This window comes from Copadichromis virginalis, linkage group LG17, assembly GCF_057382275.1.
Source record: "Copadichromis virginalis isolate Kocher_CV1m ecotype Utaka linkage group LG17, C_Virginalis_male_GT1.1, whole genome shotgun sequence".
Classification (NCBI taxonomy): Eukaryota; Metazoa; Chordata; class Actinopteri; order Cichliformes; family Cichlidae; genus Copadichromis; species Copadichromis virginalis.
Genome location: NC_140634.1, coordinates 21,793,952 through 21,812,336, shown reverse-complemented (window position 1 = coordinate 21,812,336; position 18,385 = coordinate 21,793,952). Strand labels below are relative to the sequence as shown.

General features: G+C 42.2%; 1 protein-coding gene across 23 annotated transcripts in view; it reads left to right on the top strand.

Moving 5' to 3' along the window:
- The window catches only part of celf2 (cugbp, Elav-like family member 2), a 236,154-nt gene that overhangs the window by 73,627 nt on the left and 144,142 nt on the right, over positions 1-18,385 (top strand). For 2 of the 23 annotated variants that reach the window (XM_085437523.1, XM_085437528.1), the window contains exon 1: positions 350-4,297. The exons of 18 other annotated variants lie outside the window; for them this stretch is intronic. In XM_085437523.1, coding sequence (XP_085293649.1) covers positions 4,221-4,297 — 77 coding nt within the window. In that variant the 5' untranslated portion in view covers positions 350-4,220. Of the gene's footprint in view, positions 1-347; positions 4,298-18,385 lie in introns of those variants that run through there. 3 more of the 23 variants (XM_085437513.1, XM_085437534.1, XM_085437532.1) reach the window with 3 other exon arrangements.

Here is an 18,385-nt window from a genome sequence, read left to right as displayed (position 1 = left end):
TTTTTTTATAGGTGTACCGAAAACTCCAGATCAGGTGCAGTTTTTTCTTTTGATTTTTTAACGTATTTTTTTTATGTTGGACTGTTAGTTTGATAAAATTAATAAAAGAAGAATTTGGATCCAAGTAGAGCCATAATTCTTACAGTTCAGCTGAGATGGTACCCTCCTTCTCCTCCTTTTAGAGTATGTCATTTTAGCTGCCTTAGTCCGCCCTATACATCTGCAAGCTGCTTTGAAACCCATCTCCACCCCAGCTCCTTGTTTAATCTCACGTCTGGTTAAATAATGTCTTTTTGTTCTTTTTTTTTTTTACCACTAAATATAAATGAATTGAAAATTCAAGTTGCTTTAGACTCCTAAGTGAAATAAAGCCACTGCGTCCCTATTGTAGCTTAATTTGATCCACATGGCCAAAATCTGTAGCAAACCTAACCCAGATACAGATCTATTGGCAGCTCCATGGGCAATATCAGCGTCGCTCTTTCACTGTGATTCTCTTTCACTGGCCTCATGAACATGGCCATTTATCACATGTATTTATTTTATTTTTATTTATTTATTTATTTATTGTCATTGTCAGAGAACAATGAAATTGCATTTGGGGCTTCCGTACAATGTAATAGGACTATCTCAAGGTCTAGGGGCAACACACGGTCCTTCATTATCAATCTATGCAAGGCTCCATTGTCATGTGGAAGCCATGAGGTCAGGATTTATCCTCTGTAGCCCCCACCATTAACATCAACCTACAGCCAGTTGTGCATGATCATGCTGATAGAGTCATCCCTGTGTTATTGAACAGAAAATGCATAATCTTCCTCTACGTGAAGCCCATTCTTTTCTATCAAAACAGGCTTTTAACACCAAAGTTACGTACTAGTGATTCTGGAAAGGCAGAATATTGTTTCAAATTCACAGCAAACCACTGTGCAGCTATATAAATATGGCTATATTTGCATGTTAAATGCAGAAGCACACAGCTACATCTCAAATTTGCATGTTAAAGCAATGCCTCATATCCCCTCCCCCTCCTCTCAGATCCCCCCCTTCTTTTTTCTTTTGCTTACCTATACTCTCCCACATCAGTGCTGAAAGAAAGGCAAGCAGTAATCACAATAAATAACATGTATACAGAATAAAGTATAGACCATGTCCAGAAATGAAATGTACAATATGTACAGAGATAAATATATATATGCAAAAATAAAAGGTGCTAGTCAGGCCAGATCAGGTATTTGCATTGATTAGGGCTATTGCTCTCGTTTAAAAGCTGCCCCTGAGTTTATTTGTCTGTGATACAAAGATTTGTTTATAGTTAGAAACAAATTAGGGGACATGCACTACATTTGAATGTTCAGTTCACTCATTTCAAACCTGATGCATTTTTGCTGCAGCGGCCACGCTGTGAGATGTGTGCGCAGAAGCTTTGGCCAAACACAGACATGCAGTTTCAGCTTTAAGCCGTTTAAAATGTAAGGGTAGTGGCTGCTGTCGTTTTCAGCATGGTTTTCAGTCAGTAATACTGTGTGATGTTGACTGTGACCAAGTCTTTGGGGTAATACAGTCAATCAACTTATGTTGTGTTGAGATGCCTAAATGACATTTTGGGAGACATTTGAATTGGTAGTTTAGTTGTAATGAGCCATGTTTTGGTGTTGTGTGCCCATGTTTCAAGATTTTCTCCTCTGATGTAACAAAGAAATGCAAATAAATTGTAATTTTTTTAGGGGGAACGATAAAGTAGGAGTATGAAATGCAATCAGAAAGTTTAGTGACTCCACCTATAAAAATCACAAACCTTACCTGATTTAAATTTGGCCAGTCACTTGGTTTGCAATAAAAGTGATGTGGTGAATCCAAAATATGGAGGTCTTTCTTCTTCTTGCGAGCCGCCATCTGAAAACGGTGTTCGTGAGCACCAGGTCAGGCCTGAAAATGACAGCCTGCTATGGGAACGCAGCCCATTGTCATGCAGCAGTTCGTTATATAATGTTCAGCACAACCCCTGGTCTGATGAGGGTCGAGTGTGGTGAAACATGCAGAGTCGTCCCCACTCCTGGGGCACTCCAAGCCCTAAGGCACTGATGTAGGATCAGCGTTTCCCATCCACACTGTGACCCGGGTTCTCGCAAGTAAACATGCAAGCTGACCCCCCGAGCACAGCCGCGGGCCAAGTCCCACCCACACCATACACTTACCCTGCTGTATGTGCGCATACTGAGCTTTTTTTTTCTCCTCCCATTGACCCAGATACTCATATTCTTCCCCCAGAGAGCCGCCTCTCTCAGTCTAAGAGAGCCTCATTATTTCACTGGAGTGCCTCCCCTCTTTTCTCCATCGGAGGAGGACGGAGGAAGTGGGGCAACCTGGCAGTCGTACCGCGCAGGGGTGCGTTCAGGCCCACACGGGTTCCACGGGGAGGCATGCTGGATCCACACAATTAATGCAGTGTAAAACCGAGTCAGCAAATTTGCAGAAAATTATGAGCAGGTTCATTATTACAAGGCTGTCCCAGAGCGTAACTGCACCTCCAAATATGGTCAACTCATTTGATTCTAAATCAACTAACCGGCCGTTCTTTTATGAAGTTACCACACTGAAGCATGACTGCGCAGCACTCATTAGTAGCTTACTGGAAAGTAAGGATCCACTAAACTGATATTTGGTTTGTTGATAGATTATTGTGGCCTCATGATGCGTGTTCCCTTAATTTAGTCAGACTGAAAACAGGCTCACACTGAAATAACCCAGTGATCTATGCTGGTGTGGGAGTGTTTGTGGTTATTATCTGAGAGATGGTGACATATGATCCATTTGAGTTTTCTTTCTTTTTTTTCTTTTTTCTTTTTTTAAACTCCCCCATATCAATAGCATAAGGTGGAATTTTACAGCTCTGTAAAATAAATGCACAGATGTCCATTTTCCTGAGGAAGACGGTGGAATTACAGCCTTACTGCTACAAAGGAAGCCAATGCATGCTTCCATATATTTTGATTGGCAAGAACGGCCAGTGATTTGGGATTGCGCTACACTAGCCCCCTTTTAGCGCTCCTGCTTTATCAGCAGAGTGGCCATACTGAAATAAAGGAAGCCCCTTTGTTTAGATGTGCAGAATTGCAAAGATGTAGAGAGCATCACACATACTCGCATAAAGCCATTAACAAAATAAATATCTATTCATGATTTCCAGTAACTGGTTTGAGCTTAGGCTAAGCCATCTTTAACCTCTTAACACCCATCAAAATAGAAATAATATTACATTGAATTCTCACCTAAGTGGCATTCCCAAATGAAAATCACAGGAGAGACAGGAGGACAAGTACATGTAAGATTTAAAAGGTGAAACCTTCGAGTTTCTGAAACTATGTTTGTTTAGATCTAAACTAAAGCAGGTCACTGGTGAGCTGGTAGATGCTGAGAGGTTAAGTACATTTCTTCTTGAGGAACAAACATTTATTATTAGTATTATTATTATTTTGTGTCACTAACAAAAGTAATAGAATCTTTAAAAGCATGATGCCACAGAAACACTGGCTAGAAACCACGATTAAGTCCAGTGGAAGATATTTAATGGGTAAATGTTCCGATCATTCTAATATTTGTGCGCGGTTAGCTTTATCTCAGAGGTTAAACTCTGCGTCTTGGCGCCGACTGCGTTTGGAGACTCTCCGAACATAAACGATTGAAGCCGCCTCCTGTTCGGAACATCGTGTGTAGATGTGAAAGGATCCTCGTCTGTGGTGAACGGCGCGCTCTGGTAGCCGAGGAGACCTAATAGTTAAAGATCAGCTGCAACGCTGTGCGCCACGCCTCCACGGCTCGACACCTGGCTCTCCAACAGTCCGTCAGTTGCGCTGTTGCGGAACGGTTTTTCAGACAGGACCGGCGGAAGAAAAGCGGGAGGTAGAGACAGAGAGAGAGAGCGAGAAAGAGAGAGAGGGAAAAAAGCGAATGGGGGGCAGGAAGAGGAGAATGTGACAACTGCTGGATGCGGACAGAGTGTGTGCGGCTGGCTACACTGCCTTTGGGGAGGCCTCGGCTCTTGCACCTGTCCCTCTCTGTCTCCGCGACCAGGCGCAGTTTGGACGAGAGCGACGCTCCTTTATTTATCAGGCAGGGCGCACAGCGGCGGAGGCGCACACACACTCTCTCACACTCTCTCTCACACACACACGGACGGTACTGTACGCACACACTCATACACAGGGCAGGAAGGCAACATGACTTCATCCTACAATCTGGATTTTCTGCCCGATATGATGGTGGAGAGCCGCCTGCTCGTTCCCGGGGACAGAATGTGAGTTATTCGGCTCTTCTTCTCGTCCGCCAGTGGTGTGTGGGTGCGTGTGTCTGTGTATGCTGTCCTGAAAAGCAGCTGTCCGATGTGGAAATGTTGCTCTGCTACTTGATGTGTGACCAGAATCGGGGTCAGAATGAAGGCTGGAGCCCGTGTGACTGTATCTGTGTGTTATTGTGTTAGTTATGGCTTGTTGTTATTAATATCCGTCGATAAATTGTGCGGGGATCGCAGGAGCGCCCGCGGCTGTTATCAGCTATAGACAGGATGGTGATGAATGAACGCCATTATGGGAAATTAATGCCACCGCCGTGAATAAACCCCGTCTTTACTAAGCTGTATTATCCGGCGTGTGTCGTCAAATTGTTGTATCCCGTCAGGTCGACTCTGGGAACATTTAGAGCATCGGCTTTTCCATCTCGCTCCGTGGAGCAGAGGAGGGGAAGTTGCTTTGATTTGCGGCAGCCGCCCATCCTCATTTCTTTCCCCGGCTCTCGCCGGGCTGGAAGCGGCGGGGTCGGGACCGTGCGGCGGGCTTCGGGAGCGCACGATGCCGAGACCCATAACGACCGACGGAGTGGATCTGTGGTTGTAATGAAATAAAATAAATAAAATTGCAGGGTGGGAAACACAAGTGTTCTCAGTCACACGAGACTCGATCAACTCCACCACAGGCGGGTTTTTGTTTTTGTTTTTGCGCTCTCACCCCGTGTTTTTCTCCTCACTTTGGACTCTTGGATGAGGGGGGAAACAATCCGAGCGACTGGAAGAGCAGCAGCACCGCGGCTTTTTCAGCACATTCGGGAATGCACGGATGACTTGTGTCCCGTGGTTCAATTGGATTTGTTGTAATTCAGTTAAACTCCGGAATTTGTCGAGCAGGGACAAAGGGAGGGTTTCATCCCGGCATGATGTGTTTTTTTCCACATGCGGCGCATGTCCCACTTATGTCCCCTCAGCTCACGGCGCCTATTTGTTGAAGGCTCGTGTTCTTTCTTCCCCCCCCCCCCCCCCCCTCTCTCCGTCCTCAGGAGAGAAAACGTGCATGCAGGCTGTGCTGTGGCTCTTCTTTTCATTTTCTCATGAAGGTCTTTTTTTCAGTGTGCAGTCAGTGTATGTTCGATTGCTGCTGCACTTAACTTCTGGTGACTCATGGTGTAAAAGCATAGAACAAAAGTAACGAAGTGTGTGTGTGTGTGTGTGTGTGTGTGTGTGTGTGTGTGTGTGTTGTTGGGGGAGTCATGAAAAAACCTCATAATGCTTCACTTTGAGGACACTAATCTACAAATGTCATAAAACAGCATTACAATAAATACAATAATGCACGTGGAGATTAAGTGTCTTCCATAAAATGCATAATTAATATTGTTGCTATACTAAAGAAACATGTAAATAATAAATGTCATGGATAAGAGACCCTTTATGCATTAGCTTGCAAATTCTGTGTAAGTCATGTTGGAAATTGCCTGTGAAGCAAAGGAAAATGTGTCTGTTCAGTGAAGATTAAATACAGTAATTGGAATGTATATTTATACTAATATATATGCATACATAATAGACTAGGGAGAAATATCGGTATTGGCTGATATCAGTCATGTTCATTGACAGCACACAGAAGGATAATATCATGTTATCATTTTTAAGGACCAATTTGATTCTCAAAAAAGGCCAAAGCGGTTACTGCCTGGTTGTCTAAACATCCAAAAATGACCAAATGTTTGCTGTTTTTAAATGAAAGTTACATAAAAGTGGAGCCAACATGGAAGTGGTTTAAAAATTCATTCTTTTTAATAGACAGACAGCAGGAGGCGACTCCTTTTTGTATGGAAGTCTTTGGGAAAACGGCCTTCTTCTCACTCTGTGAGCTTAGCAAACGCTTCCTGGTCAGTGTTTGGCGTCGCTCACTAGTTTTGGCTCGTGTTGAGTTGAACATTCAGTCCATTTTCTAAATCGCAGCCAGAAAATGGGTTATCCAGGATATGCTTATTAGCTAAAGGCTTGTCAGTCAAGATCCACCCTTTGCTCATCACTTCCAGGTTTAGTAAAACCACCTCTGGTTAATTAATAGCCACAAAACTAAATATGTCTCATACATTCCAATCAGCACCAGATATGTTAGATTTTAAATATATTTCTCAATCAGTGCAGTGAATCTCTGTTTTTTGCTATATAAACATAGCTATGAAAAAGATGACAGCCTAAACTAGCTGCACGTTATTACAACTACATAAAAAGTGTTGTAATATCATAAATGGGACTCGAAAGTCAGTGTACGTTTCCTGAAATAATGAATAATAATGAAATAATTCATTGTAAAGCACATGTAGATATTAGTTTAGCTCTGTTATTGTTGCTTTGTTGTACAATTTGATGTCATTCTGGCCCCCAAAATGTGATAAAAACCACAAAACTTTAAGGCAAAATGACTCTCGTTGAGCTGTTTGTGATGCATCAAATCCCCGATAAAGTGGTCACACATAAACGTTGCTGTTTTTAAGTGTCACTAAACCAAAAGAGACCGGTAACAGTTTCTCTGTATCACTGTAGGAAGCTGTACGCTGTACAATACTCCAAAACTGCATTAATCAAGAATTATTCATCCTCCACAATGATAAAAGGCCAGGGCACACACTTTACCCTGCAGAGTCTCCCTCCATTGAGTCTCTGTGTAGTGTATCACCCAGATGTTATAGTGAAGCGATGGCTTTCTCATTAATCAGTGTCATCGTTGCTGACAGCGTGGACCCCGTGTATAACTGGCGGGGGTGGACGAGGAAATCATCGCGCTTCCAGAAAGCCTTCTCCTTCTGATGTGCTTTGCATCGCCAGTTGTGTGTATATCTGCCCCGGAGTGAAGGATTTATGAATAATGTGCGTCGCAGGAATTAGACAGGCCTATCTGTGCCCTCTTACCCAGCTGGTAAGGAGGCGGACAGGTTGAACTAGATAGCACTTATGGAGATGACACTTTGTATTTACGTGAACACGCCTCTCGAGCTCACAAGAGGTGCTCTTAGTGATCTTTTCACTTTTTTTTGTTTGTATCATTGTTTTTTTTAACAGCTCTATTTTTCCAGGAGCAATGTAAAAAAATATTTGCATTCATGTCAGCTCCTTTGCTTCCTCCCACCTGATACACCTTTGAAATTCTTTCACTCTGCTGATTCCTTATGACTGGGATCAGGTCGGGAATTGGCTTTATTCCCTCTTCCTGTTCCCTTCCAGTAGCAGCTCCCTCGTTGATGCTGACACCCCCTGACAATATCAGACTTGACAAATATTAGCTGACATCATAGCTAATATGGAAAATAAATGGGACTAATGGTCTCCCTCTACTCACTCCTATCCAGCCTGAAAACGCAAATAAGGGGTAAAATGAGAGAATCAGGAAAAATTGTAGTAGACCTGTGCCCTTTTCTTTCCACTCTTACTTTGACTCTGAAGCCTAGACGGTCTCTGCCTGTCCCTGGGAACTATGTGACCTTCTTCACCTCCTTAAGCTGAGTGTTGAATCCCCATCTGGTAGAGAACTGTAACGTTCTTCGGGGTCCGTCACACATCCAGGCTGAGGAGGTTCGGCCTTCAGCAATCATTGTTACACATTAATGATCAACCATGAAGCAAAAATCTCAGTAAACACGGGATTACTAACTAGAGACTTGAAAACAGCAAATGCTTGCGGGGTGTATGCATAACCCGAATGTATAGCTTCCCACCGAATGTCTTTATGACCCTCCCTCCCACTCATCTCTTCACTTCCCCTTTCTGACCCCCCCGCAGATCATGCAGCTGTGAGGGTTCTGGGACAGACAAGTAGAAAACTTTATGTCAAGATTACACAGAGACCATGCATGCATTTGAGTTTATCCGGTCATAGTGTGCATAGGAAATACAAATAGGGCTTCAAAATACATTAAGGACAATGGCTATGAGCCCAACAATTGAAATACAATTCTTCAGACACTTTCCTTTAGATTTCATGTAATGACATGCAAAGAAAATATGTTCACAGGGGGATGTGATGAGTTTATGGGAGCGATGGGTGACTGGATTGTGCTGATAAATGATGCATACAGCAGCAGGACAGCATGTTGTGTTTTTTTAAAGAGTAGATAACACAGAACGCTTCAGTTTACATAATCGTTAAAATATTAGCAAGCCTGACAGACAAACTGTGACATCTCACTCCATTCTGAAGTCTGAAAGCCTTCCATTGACCTAAAGTCAATTACTTTCCATTCAATGTAAAGTACTGCTTGCCTTCTTTCTTAGTAATTTTCTTTCTTCCTGCACTGCAGACAGGGTGACTGGCTTCACTTAGCAGCCTCGTACCGAGAGAGCTACAACCACACTTCAGACTCGTCCCTCTTTGAAGGCTGAAAAATCTCCAGAGTGCTGTCACTGCTTTCCACCATGTTTTCACTGATTCAGAACAATCCATATTGTTTGCCTGCACGTCTTGAGCTTTGCAACTGGTACCAATGATGCAATCGTGCATGTTTTTCAAATGAGTTGAGCTCGTTTTCTCGGCAATAATTAAAATCTGAAATGTAACTATTAACCGATGAGGAATTTCACCCGGCTTTAAGGGCAGAGACGGGCAGCAGCAAAGTGTTCTCATGAGAAATGCATGTGAGGAGGAGGAGGACAGACCACGAGGTTTTTTGAAGGAAGAATAAGGAGGCGGCCTGTCGAGTGTGCTAGGAAAGCTGTTAGCGCCACTAATGCTTATTTTAATTCATTCTATTTAAATTTGACCATTGTTATGCAGACCTTGATCCAAATGTCACTTAAGAGGAAATTTCAAACCGGTGATCACAAGAAATCCAAAATCAGATATTCCCTTTAGTGCTTCAGCAGGGGGGGGGAAAGGTCACGCTGGAAGTACATTTGCATATTTTGCCAATCAGCATCACTGCATGACAAAAAAAATAGATAAATTATGTTATATTCAGCTGTACCGCTTCCAAAAGGAAGGGTTGTAAAAACGCTGATGCTTGCATGCTTTCCTCAGACTCACAGGAAACAGTTGCCACATTTCAAGGTTTGAAGATGTGCATAAAATGAACCCTCAACAAAAGTGCAAATTATATCCGTATTTATCACAAAACTGGTAATTATTTACCATTTCTGCCTCCAATAACAACCAGAAATTTTGCACAATCTTGGCAGGTCTGACCAGAGTCCTTTCAGGTTAGACCTTTGTCTCTGCTGTCATCGATGTCCATTGCTTCAATTAAATGTGTAGTCCAATGAAAACTCAGCTCTTTACAATTACAGGAAGTAGATTACACCTTCTGGCAAATCGCGGCACATGCAGATGATCAGACTGGTACATCCGACTAATCTCAGATGTGAAATGGCAGCGAAGAGAGATCAGTGGAAGGAGCATGTTGAAAATTGACGTGGGCAGAGTGGGAGAGGTGCACAGAAGAAAAAGTATGAAAGAGGGAGGAGGAGGAGTGATGGTTTGACAGCATACGACTCCCTGGACAGACATTTGGTTGGATTTAAATTGTGTCCTATCAGAAGTGGAGATTAAAAGAAAAAGAGGGGGTAAAAAAAAAAGAAGACAGGTAGCGATGATGGTGGCGATTGTGGCTTTTTCTCTCTCCCAGGCTAAAGAAAGAGGCTTAACATGACACACACAGGCATCCAGTGAGGAACGATTCATCAGCAGATGATTCTGTTATGACTGTTTTTGTTCATAATGGTGTTATTTTAGCGGGAAACATGTACAGTGTGTGTGATATATGATTTGATGGAGTCGTCTTCACGCATCAGCAGCTGCAGCGTTGTTTTATGTCGTTTTCTCTCAGTGTGTGTGTATGTGTGTTTTTGTAATGTCATAATGATGAATGTCTTTCCTCTGCTGGGGCTCAGGAGCAGTTGTCTGTGGCTGACACCGCTGTGTGTAGGTGGTGATGTATCACGACCGTGTGTCTAAGGTCTCACTGTGGATGTTTGTGTGGATGCGTGAGTGTGTGGTAGAGGTGAGGCTGTGAATGAGCAGGTGTGTCCGTTGTTACATTACGGGGTCAACAAATCGAAAAGTTTATGTGGGCTTAGATTGCCTTTTTTGTTTCTTGCGTGAGTGTGTTGGCTTCCACATCTGTAATGACCCTCTGTCCTGAGTGCAGAGCACATCACACCAGTGTTTATGACACTAAATTTCTCCACTAAAGTTAATTTAGATTCCATCACTTCTTCGGATCCACCAGATTGCTGGTGACAAACTTAGAGTTGAAGTTAAAAGAGTGTGTTAGCCACACATAAAAGAGGAGCATTTTTAGAAACCACAGGTTACTGGCTCTCAAATTTAGTACTGCAGTTCTCCAAATGCTTCACCCTAGGTGGAGGCTGAAAGGTTGAACCCACAACTGAAGTGTGCATCCTCAAAGCTAAACTCCAGGGAAATTCCAATTTTTCACCTTTAACACATCATAATGAACGTTTATTTAGGGCACAAGCACAAAGTAAAGTTCAACACTAGACAACGGAGTGCAATAGCACTGCATAATTTGAAGCCCATTATAATAAATGTTAACGTAACACTGCAGTAAGGTTACTTGGGTACTGAAGAATGCGTGAAGAAGGTGTTATTTATCAGTACTTAACTGCTAATTCCTGATTCAGGACTTGTACTACATAATGATTACTTAGATCCAGCTGGGCGAGTCTATAGGCTGTTAATGAATAATCTGTTAATGATAGTCCATAATTATCCATATACTGATCCAACACCCCACTTTCTTCCAGATGAACTTGGCAGCAACACCCAGCAGCACAATACAGTCATCATCATCACTCCAACCTTAGTTATTCTCTTTTGTCCCTTCAAGTAGTGAAATGTCACACAAAGTACTTAGTACTTCCTCCCTGCTGCAAGATTATGTCACTCTTATGGTCCCCTTAAGTAAAGTGAGCTACTTAGTACACCTTAACAAGTCGCCAGTCTATCGCTAACACTCACATTCCTACCTATGGCTAATTAAGAATCACCAGGTAATCTAACCCCACTGACTGCAAGTCTGTGGACTGTGGGAGGAAGTCAGAGAACCCACATAAACACAGGGACATCCACACAGAAAGGCTCCGGCCAGAAGGTGGATTCAAACCTCTTGCTGTGAGGCAACAGTGCTAACCACTTGCCCCAGTCCTGCCCCAGCAGCAGAAGTGATAGTCGTGATTGTCACTGTTAGGTATTGTGGAACGTCTCAGTAGCAACTCGGGCCCTTTTTTACTTGTTCTTTAGAAACTGAGAAAGTTGTTGTGCTTTTTGTCAGAATTTTGTAACTAACGTAAATTAATTTTTTGTTCCTGTTGTGAAGCAGAACACATTTTTGTAGCTGTAAAAGCTATCTGCCATTGAACTGCCTAAGCAAGTGTATTTGTCAGCATTCAGGAAATACAACTCCTGCTTCCAATGCAGTGTGTCAGTAACCTAAAGTCATGACTTAACTTGTTCACTGCTTATGAAATACTTTAAACTTTACTCACACAGTACTTGGTGTTAATTAAGCTGAAGATACAACAGAAAATTTGAGTTTCGAACACAAGTTTCAGTCAGCGTCACAGTTGGTAACTGTAACAAGCCTTTTGAGTTCCTAGCTGGATGATCACTCTGTGTATCTTAGAATATTGAACTATCCCTGCTCAGAAAGTTTGAAAAATTGAAAGTTACAGATGTTAGTGGATCCAAACATAGCAAGGACAAGGAGCAGGATTTGAGCTAATAATCACAGTCGCCATGAGTGACTTTTGATCTTCTACGTCCTAATGAGACCAGACCTCCGAGTGCAACACCTCATTTGAGACTCATACTACATACTGTGCATGTCGTGCTGAAAAAGAAGTAGTGAGGGCCCAGTAGCCGGGCAGATTGTGAAGATGTGGCTCTTGTGATGGATTTATTGTACTAAGTGTTCGCCTTGACTTGCATCTTGCGTAATCTGCATTCGTTACTGAATGTATGCATCAGCTAGCTGATGATCTCCTCGTGATTGTCTCATCCTTCTTTTCCCCACTGTCAGCCATGTTTGCTGCATTTCTCCCTTTTTTTCAGCCAGGAGATCACGCTCGTCTGCTGTTTTTGAGTGTTTGCTTTTCCTTTCCTTTCCGAACATTTTCCCTGATTAATCTAATTCAACACGTCCAGAACGGTTCGATACATTTGAGTGTTTCTGTTTCTCTGCAGTGGCTGCAGCTCATTGGCCTTCTTATTCAAGTCAAGTACACTTTTTTAAAAGCATGTACACAGACTTTACCTTATCAATTGAGCTGTGGAAAGCAGTGTTGTGTGTGTGTGTGTGTGTGTGTGTGTGTGTGTGTGTGTGTGTGTGTGTGTGTGTGTGTGTGTGTGTGTGTGTGTGTGTGTGTGTGTGTAAAACAGTCTTCTTGTGTGTATTTGTGTCTGAGTGGGTTTTTTTACTGAAAGGAGAGAATTTCATCACTTGGCCTTCAAACGAATGAAGCATGCACATGTTTTCAGTGCAGCACACACACATTTCCACCCACGTAAATACGCAGAATACACACCACGTGACACACGTACACACACAAACATAGTCCCCACGTTGTTCACATCATGTCCCTGGGCTGTAGTGATGGGCAGAAAAACAACTGAATCCTCAGAGACTAAGAAAACACAATGATGCTCTCCCTTAAACCTTTTGGTTTATGTATATCTGTCCTTCTTCTCTGTCTGTTTCTCTCCTTCCTTCCTCTGCTTCCTTTCTTCTGCTCGTCGTCAATAGTCAGCTATTGCGTTTGTTCTGTGCAGCGGCATTACTCTGCCTTGCCAGAGGGAGAGCTTACCTCATGCATGTCTCAGTAGATTTTTTCTACCCCTTCTTCCCCACATCCCTCGCTTTATCCCTCTTTGGCCTGTATCTTCCTCTCTTTCTCTCTGCACTCCCACTCTTTCCCTCTTTCTCCATTGAAGCGTGCTAAATGCTTTACCTCTGTCAACTCATGAGTCTGAGAGGAGCTCATTATTGTGGAGAAGGAGAGGAATTCGGGATTAGGAGCAACATTCGTGGACCGAGGCTCTTGTTCGGCTAAAAGAGCCATCAGAATTACAGACAGTGGCAGACTTACCTGCGTTAGTTGGCGCTATTATTCGCTAATCACTGGGATTCAGGGTTTTACTGAATTATAACATCCCTTTACCTGCACGAATAAAGTTTGATTTCAAACACAGTAATAGACCACAGTTTTCAGTAAATATCAGGTGCTAATACCATATCTCCTGAGCTGTTTTCACACCTGCTCTGCACCCGTGAACATTGCTAGACGTTACCTACAGGAGAAGCATGTGAGGACACAATGGGATCAGACATAAAAGGGGTGTTTAACCTGCCAGGACTCCAGTATCAGTCCACTCGATGTCTGACTGAGCTGATTTGCACCAGTGCAGGTCTACTTCAGAAAACACATTCACCCGCAGATCTGTATCATTTACAGTGTTGAGAATGAAGTCTGGGATGTTCGAAAGACAATTTTCAGCTACTGTCCTGTTGTGTTTCGTCCTAGATTTTCTGGGCTGCACGTGCGAAAACAACTTTGTAGTAGTGTAGTAGGAGTGTCTTTACAGTTATGAAGAGAACCTGTGAATGTGTGCATTTACAGGGAGAAAAGTCATGGCACAGAGACTCTGTTGAATCTTGGTTGCAGGTTTAGAAGCATTGTTCTTACACAGGCCAAGTACAAATACATGTTGGCTTGTCAAACAGTCTGAACCCTCCTAAGACCCCTTGCCCACGGCAGATTTGAGGTTCACTGTATTTTGCAACTTTTGTAACTTTCTGAAAATCCAATCCAAATATCACCTGTACTGTTTGTTACCGTTTGCCAGGTTTCCCAAGTTGAAAATGTTGACAGGGGTCGAATGTCTCTCTCCAACTCTGTTTTTTTTACATTCTTCCTGCAATTTCTTGGCTCTGTCCTCTTCTGTACAGCCATGTGCAACACCATTTGTGCCTTTGAGGGCATGGTATAAAAATGTCCTCCTTTCCCCTTATACCAAGATACCAAGCATTGGGACAGAAGTCACCATGCTTGATGCTCTAGGGTTGGCAACTTGATGAATATATGTGTTATTGGTTGCTGACCAAGTCAGTCCATGACTTCTTTGCATAAGTTTTCATTGTTGGAAGTTGCTCATTTGATGGTTTGTCTCTTTGAGTTTGCTAAATAATTGACTTTAGCACCACAAAATGATGCCAGCTTCGTTCTTGTTGTGATGATGACCTCAGCTTAATGAGAAGCTGTACACAGACACCGGTAAAGATTCTCTTCAGCTAATTATCCCACCTATCCCTTCTCTAACGTACACCCATGTTACTGTGATCATCATCTACCCTTTTTGTTAGTGTCAACACTGCGAGTTGTCCATCTGCTTGATGTTGGTTCTTAAGTTTTCTAGTTAAGTATATTTTAAAGCGAACACGCTCACAAATACATCTTTAAATATATCAGATATTACACGGTGTGATAATGGTCGATTGGAAAATTTTAAAAACATCACCCAACCGTGCGATTCATCGTGGTTTAATGCTACTCTCCACTCTTAGTAGTACATGGAGACCTGCATGTGTAATTAAGATGTAATCTGGGCATAAAGCGATACATTTGGGTGAGAATTCTCCCCAAAATACTGGCACTCAGTCGCTGATATTCAACCCCAACAAATCACCTCTGGCTTTGAAACTTGTCTCATATGCAGAATGCACACGCTGGCCTTTTGCATACATTTATTGGGCTGGTTAACTTGCATGAGTGTAACTGTGAGACCACGTGAGAGCCGGCCCGGTGACATTAGACAGCACTGAAACTTGAAAGGGTCTGATCACATGGCATTCAAAGGTCACAGAAAGGTCAGCACCACCTGCCATCAGTGTGCGGAACATCTCCTGCAATATAAATCATATGCAGGTCTTCAGACTCTTTTTTTTTTAAGGGGATAATCCTGCGTGTCCTTATTGTTCGATTTTGTTTCACTCTTTGGTGCTAATTGGTTGTTTTCTGTGACATCTATTGCTTGTCATACAAGCAGCATGACCATCGCTGTGAAGTCTTTCTCTTGGATTAATGGCTGAATAAATCCAACTATGTGACATTCATTACCGTGTTTGCTCATGCACATGGTACCAATCCAGCTTTGTTCTAAACAAATCATAATTTCTGTCGTATCACTTCTCTTGCACTCTTTCCCGGAAAAGGCAAACCGTTCTCGGAAAATTCAAAACGCCAAATGAAATGGCTTTCATGACTGGCTGGGTGACAGGTTGACTCATTGTTGTGAGTGGTATCAGTAAGTTAGTGGCAAATCTTTCCATGGAAGATGATACATTAAACTAATAATGCTGAAAGAGGAGCAGGTGTAACTTGAAAATGAGAACTTGCAGTATCCTGCACCTCGAACTCACCCCGTAATCTCTCGGTTAGTATACGGCAGAGAAAAATATTCAAGTGGCATAAAATTGTTCATTAATGTGCATTTCTATGTAGAAAGCTGCAAAAGCTGCAGTTCCACGAGTAACCACTTGAGGCTGAATCTGAAAGCAAGAGTGAGCAGAAATAAATGGTTTTTCAACAGGCGCACAAAGCAGTTTTAGTCTGTTTAAGTATAACATTGTGCAAAAGTCTTGAGCCACCTCTTTTTTTTTTTCTTTTTTTTTTATTACATTTTTCTAGGGGTATGAGAAATAGCTGCAGTGATTTATTGAAACACATGCAAACATGCAGGGAAATACAGTGTATAAGGTCAATATTTGATATGACCACCTTTATTCATCATAGTCTGATCTCTCTGAGGCGACTTTCTGTAATTTCTTTAAAAAGTCTTCAGGAATAATTCTGCAGGTTTCTTGAAGGATATTCAAAGCTCTTTCATTCAAATGTTCTGTTTTCTGTCAAGATGATCTCAACTGCTTCAATAATGTTGATGTCTGAGCTGTTTTTCCAGTTATGCTTTTACTGCATTGGCAATGCGTTCTGGATCACTTTCACGATGAAAAATGAAGCTGTTGCTGATCAGACTCTTTCCAGGTGGTATTGTATACTTGTTAAAAATCTAATCTTACTTTTCTGTGTTCGTAATTCTGCTGCAGACACTTAATATTGAATCTCTCTCCTGACCTGTCTGTACATACTGACGATGATTTGGAACAAAATTTTCAAATTTGGATTCATCACTCCATCAGACCTGTTGAGGTTTCCAGTTCAGCTCTTGTGTAATTTGGCATCCGTCAGCCTTTCCTCTTTGTTTCCCTGCCTTAAGAATTGCTTTTTGACAGCCATCTTTCCACTGAGACCGTTTCTGATGAGGGTTTGGCGAACAATAGATGGATCAGCTGATGTGCCAGATGTGTCTCTCAGGTCTTGTGTCAGATCTTTGCTGGATTTTTTTCCTATTTCTTAGAGGACATGACTTTCAGATGCTGTTCATCTGCTGCTCCCATCACTTGTTATGTGTAAGACAAAAACTGAGGAAACTTGTCTGGTTTCCTGATATTCTTTAAGGAAACACTGCACACCATGCTGAGAAATGCCAGCTTTTGGCTCATAGCTCTTTGGGAATGACTGTATTTATACAAAAATAAATTTTTATGCCTGTGTATATTATCTTTTGCATTTTTTCTAGATTTAAATGAAGATATTTGTTTTTGTGACAAGCTTGTGCTTCTTTGCTAAGTTCTTTTGCGACTTCGTTATGCTTGAATGCTTCAGCTCAAAAACATGCCCCTAAAATTTGTTGGGTACAAGGACTGCACTGAATTTTTTTAAAGCAACCAATGTCCAAAGAAGAACTTTGAGAGACCCTCAGAAATCCTAGAGAACAATTGCTCAAGACCACTTTAAAAATAACAAGAAAGTCTGGTCATGGAAGCAAAATATAAAGAAATGAGGGCTGTTTAACGAGTACGAGTGCCATTTTTCTATAACTCAGCAGTAACAACTTTATCAAGGCTTAAGGTCAAGGGCAAGCAGGCTTTGAGTGACAGGTGGGGGCTGTAACAAGCGGCTGTGTTGTAGGTTTCACCTTCAGGACCTTCTAAACGTGTCTGTTGTAGCCGTGCCTTCTGCAGCACTTTTAATGAAATTATCTTTATAACAAGAAAAGAACAAAATTTATCTCAGTCTATTTAAAATGAGCTGCTCACTTCCACACCGAGTTCATTCAGAGCAGTTTAAAGGTTAAATGTCTGGTTGCATTTCGGCAGCTTTTCAAAATAAAATGTAGCCACATGTACTTGTCTTTTTTGGTGATGAAATATTTAAGAACAAGACATAAAAATCAGTCCATTAGTCTCTGGAAGCCTTCTGGCCCGACTTTACAATAGAATCTAAGTAGGAATCAAACCTCCAGCCATGCATGAGGGATTAATCTGAGTTTCTTTGTCCAAACCTGAGGGTGCCGTCCACCCACCCACCCTCACTGACAGAGTGTGCACTCCTCTTCCTACCTATAAAACTGTCTGGTCTCTTCTTCTCAGTCTGATTCTCTTCATTTCCATCTCCCTGATCTGTTTTATATGGGCGCTGCAAAGCATACACCTGAACACACATACACCCACAAAGCTCACATATCCATACACAGTTGCAGAGCTGTCAGGTCTAACCTTGACTCATGCAGAGAGTGAATTGTAATGCAAAGAGGAGGGCGGTGGGCACAAACAGGATGTCAGAGAGCTGCTGCTCGTCTCTGCCCAACCTGCCTTTTTCTTCCCTGTGGAGTCCAGCTCTTCACAATCCCTCTTTTACAGGTATGTTTTTTCTCCCCCATCACCAGACCCACAATAGTTACCTCTCCAAACAGATCCCAGGCCTTTTAGAGAAAAGTACAGTTTTAGGAGATTTCTCGCAGACCAAACACATTTGCGTGCCCTTGATGGCTCTTGTGTTGCATGCTAATGCTAATAGGTTATTTAAATGACATCGTATGTGAAGCAGCAACAGCTGGTGAGCTAAAATCAAATTTAATTTAAAAAATGCATTCAAACTTTGTGCATTTTCAGGACATACATATTTATATGATTATACGCGATGAGAAGCTGTTAGAAAACTCCAGGTGTTACTTCACCT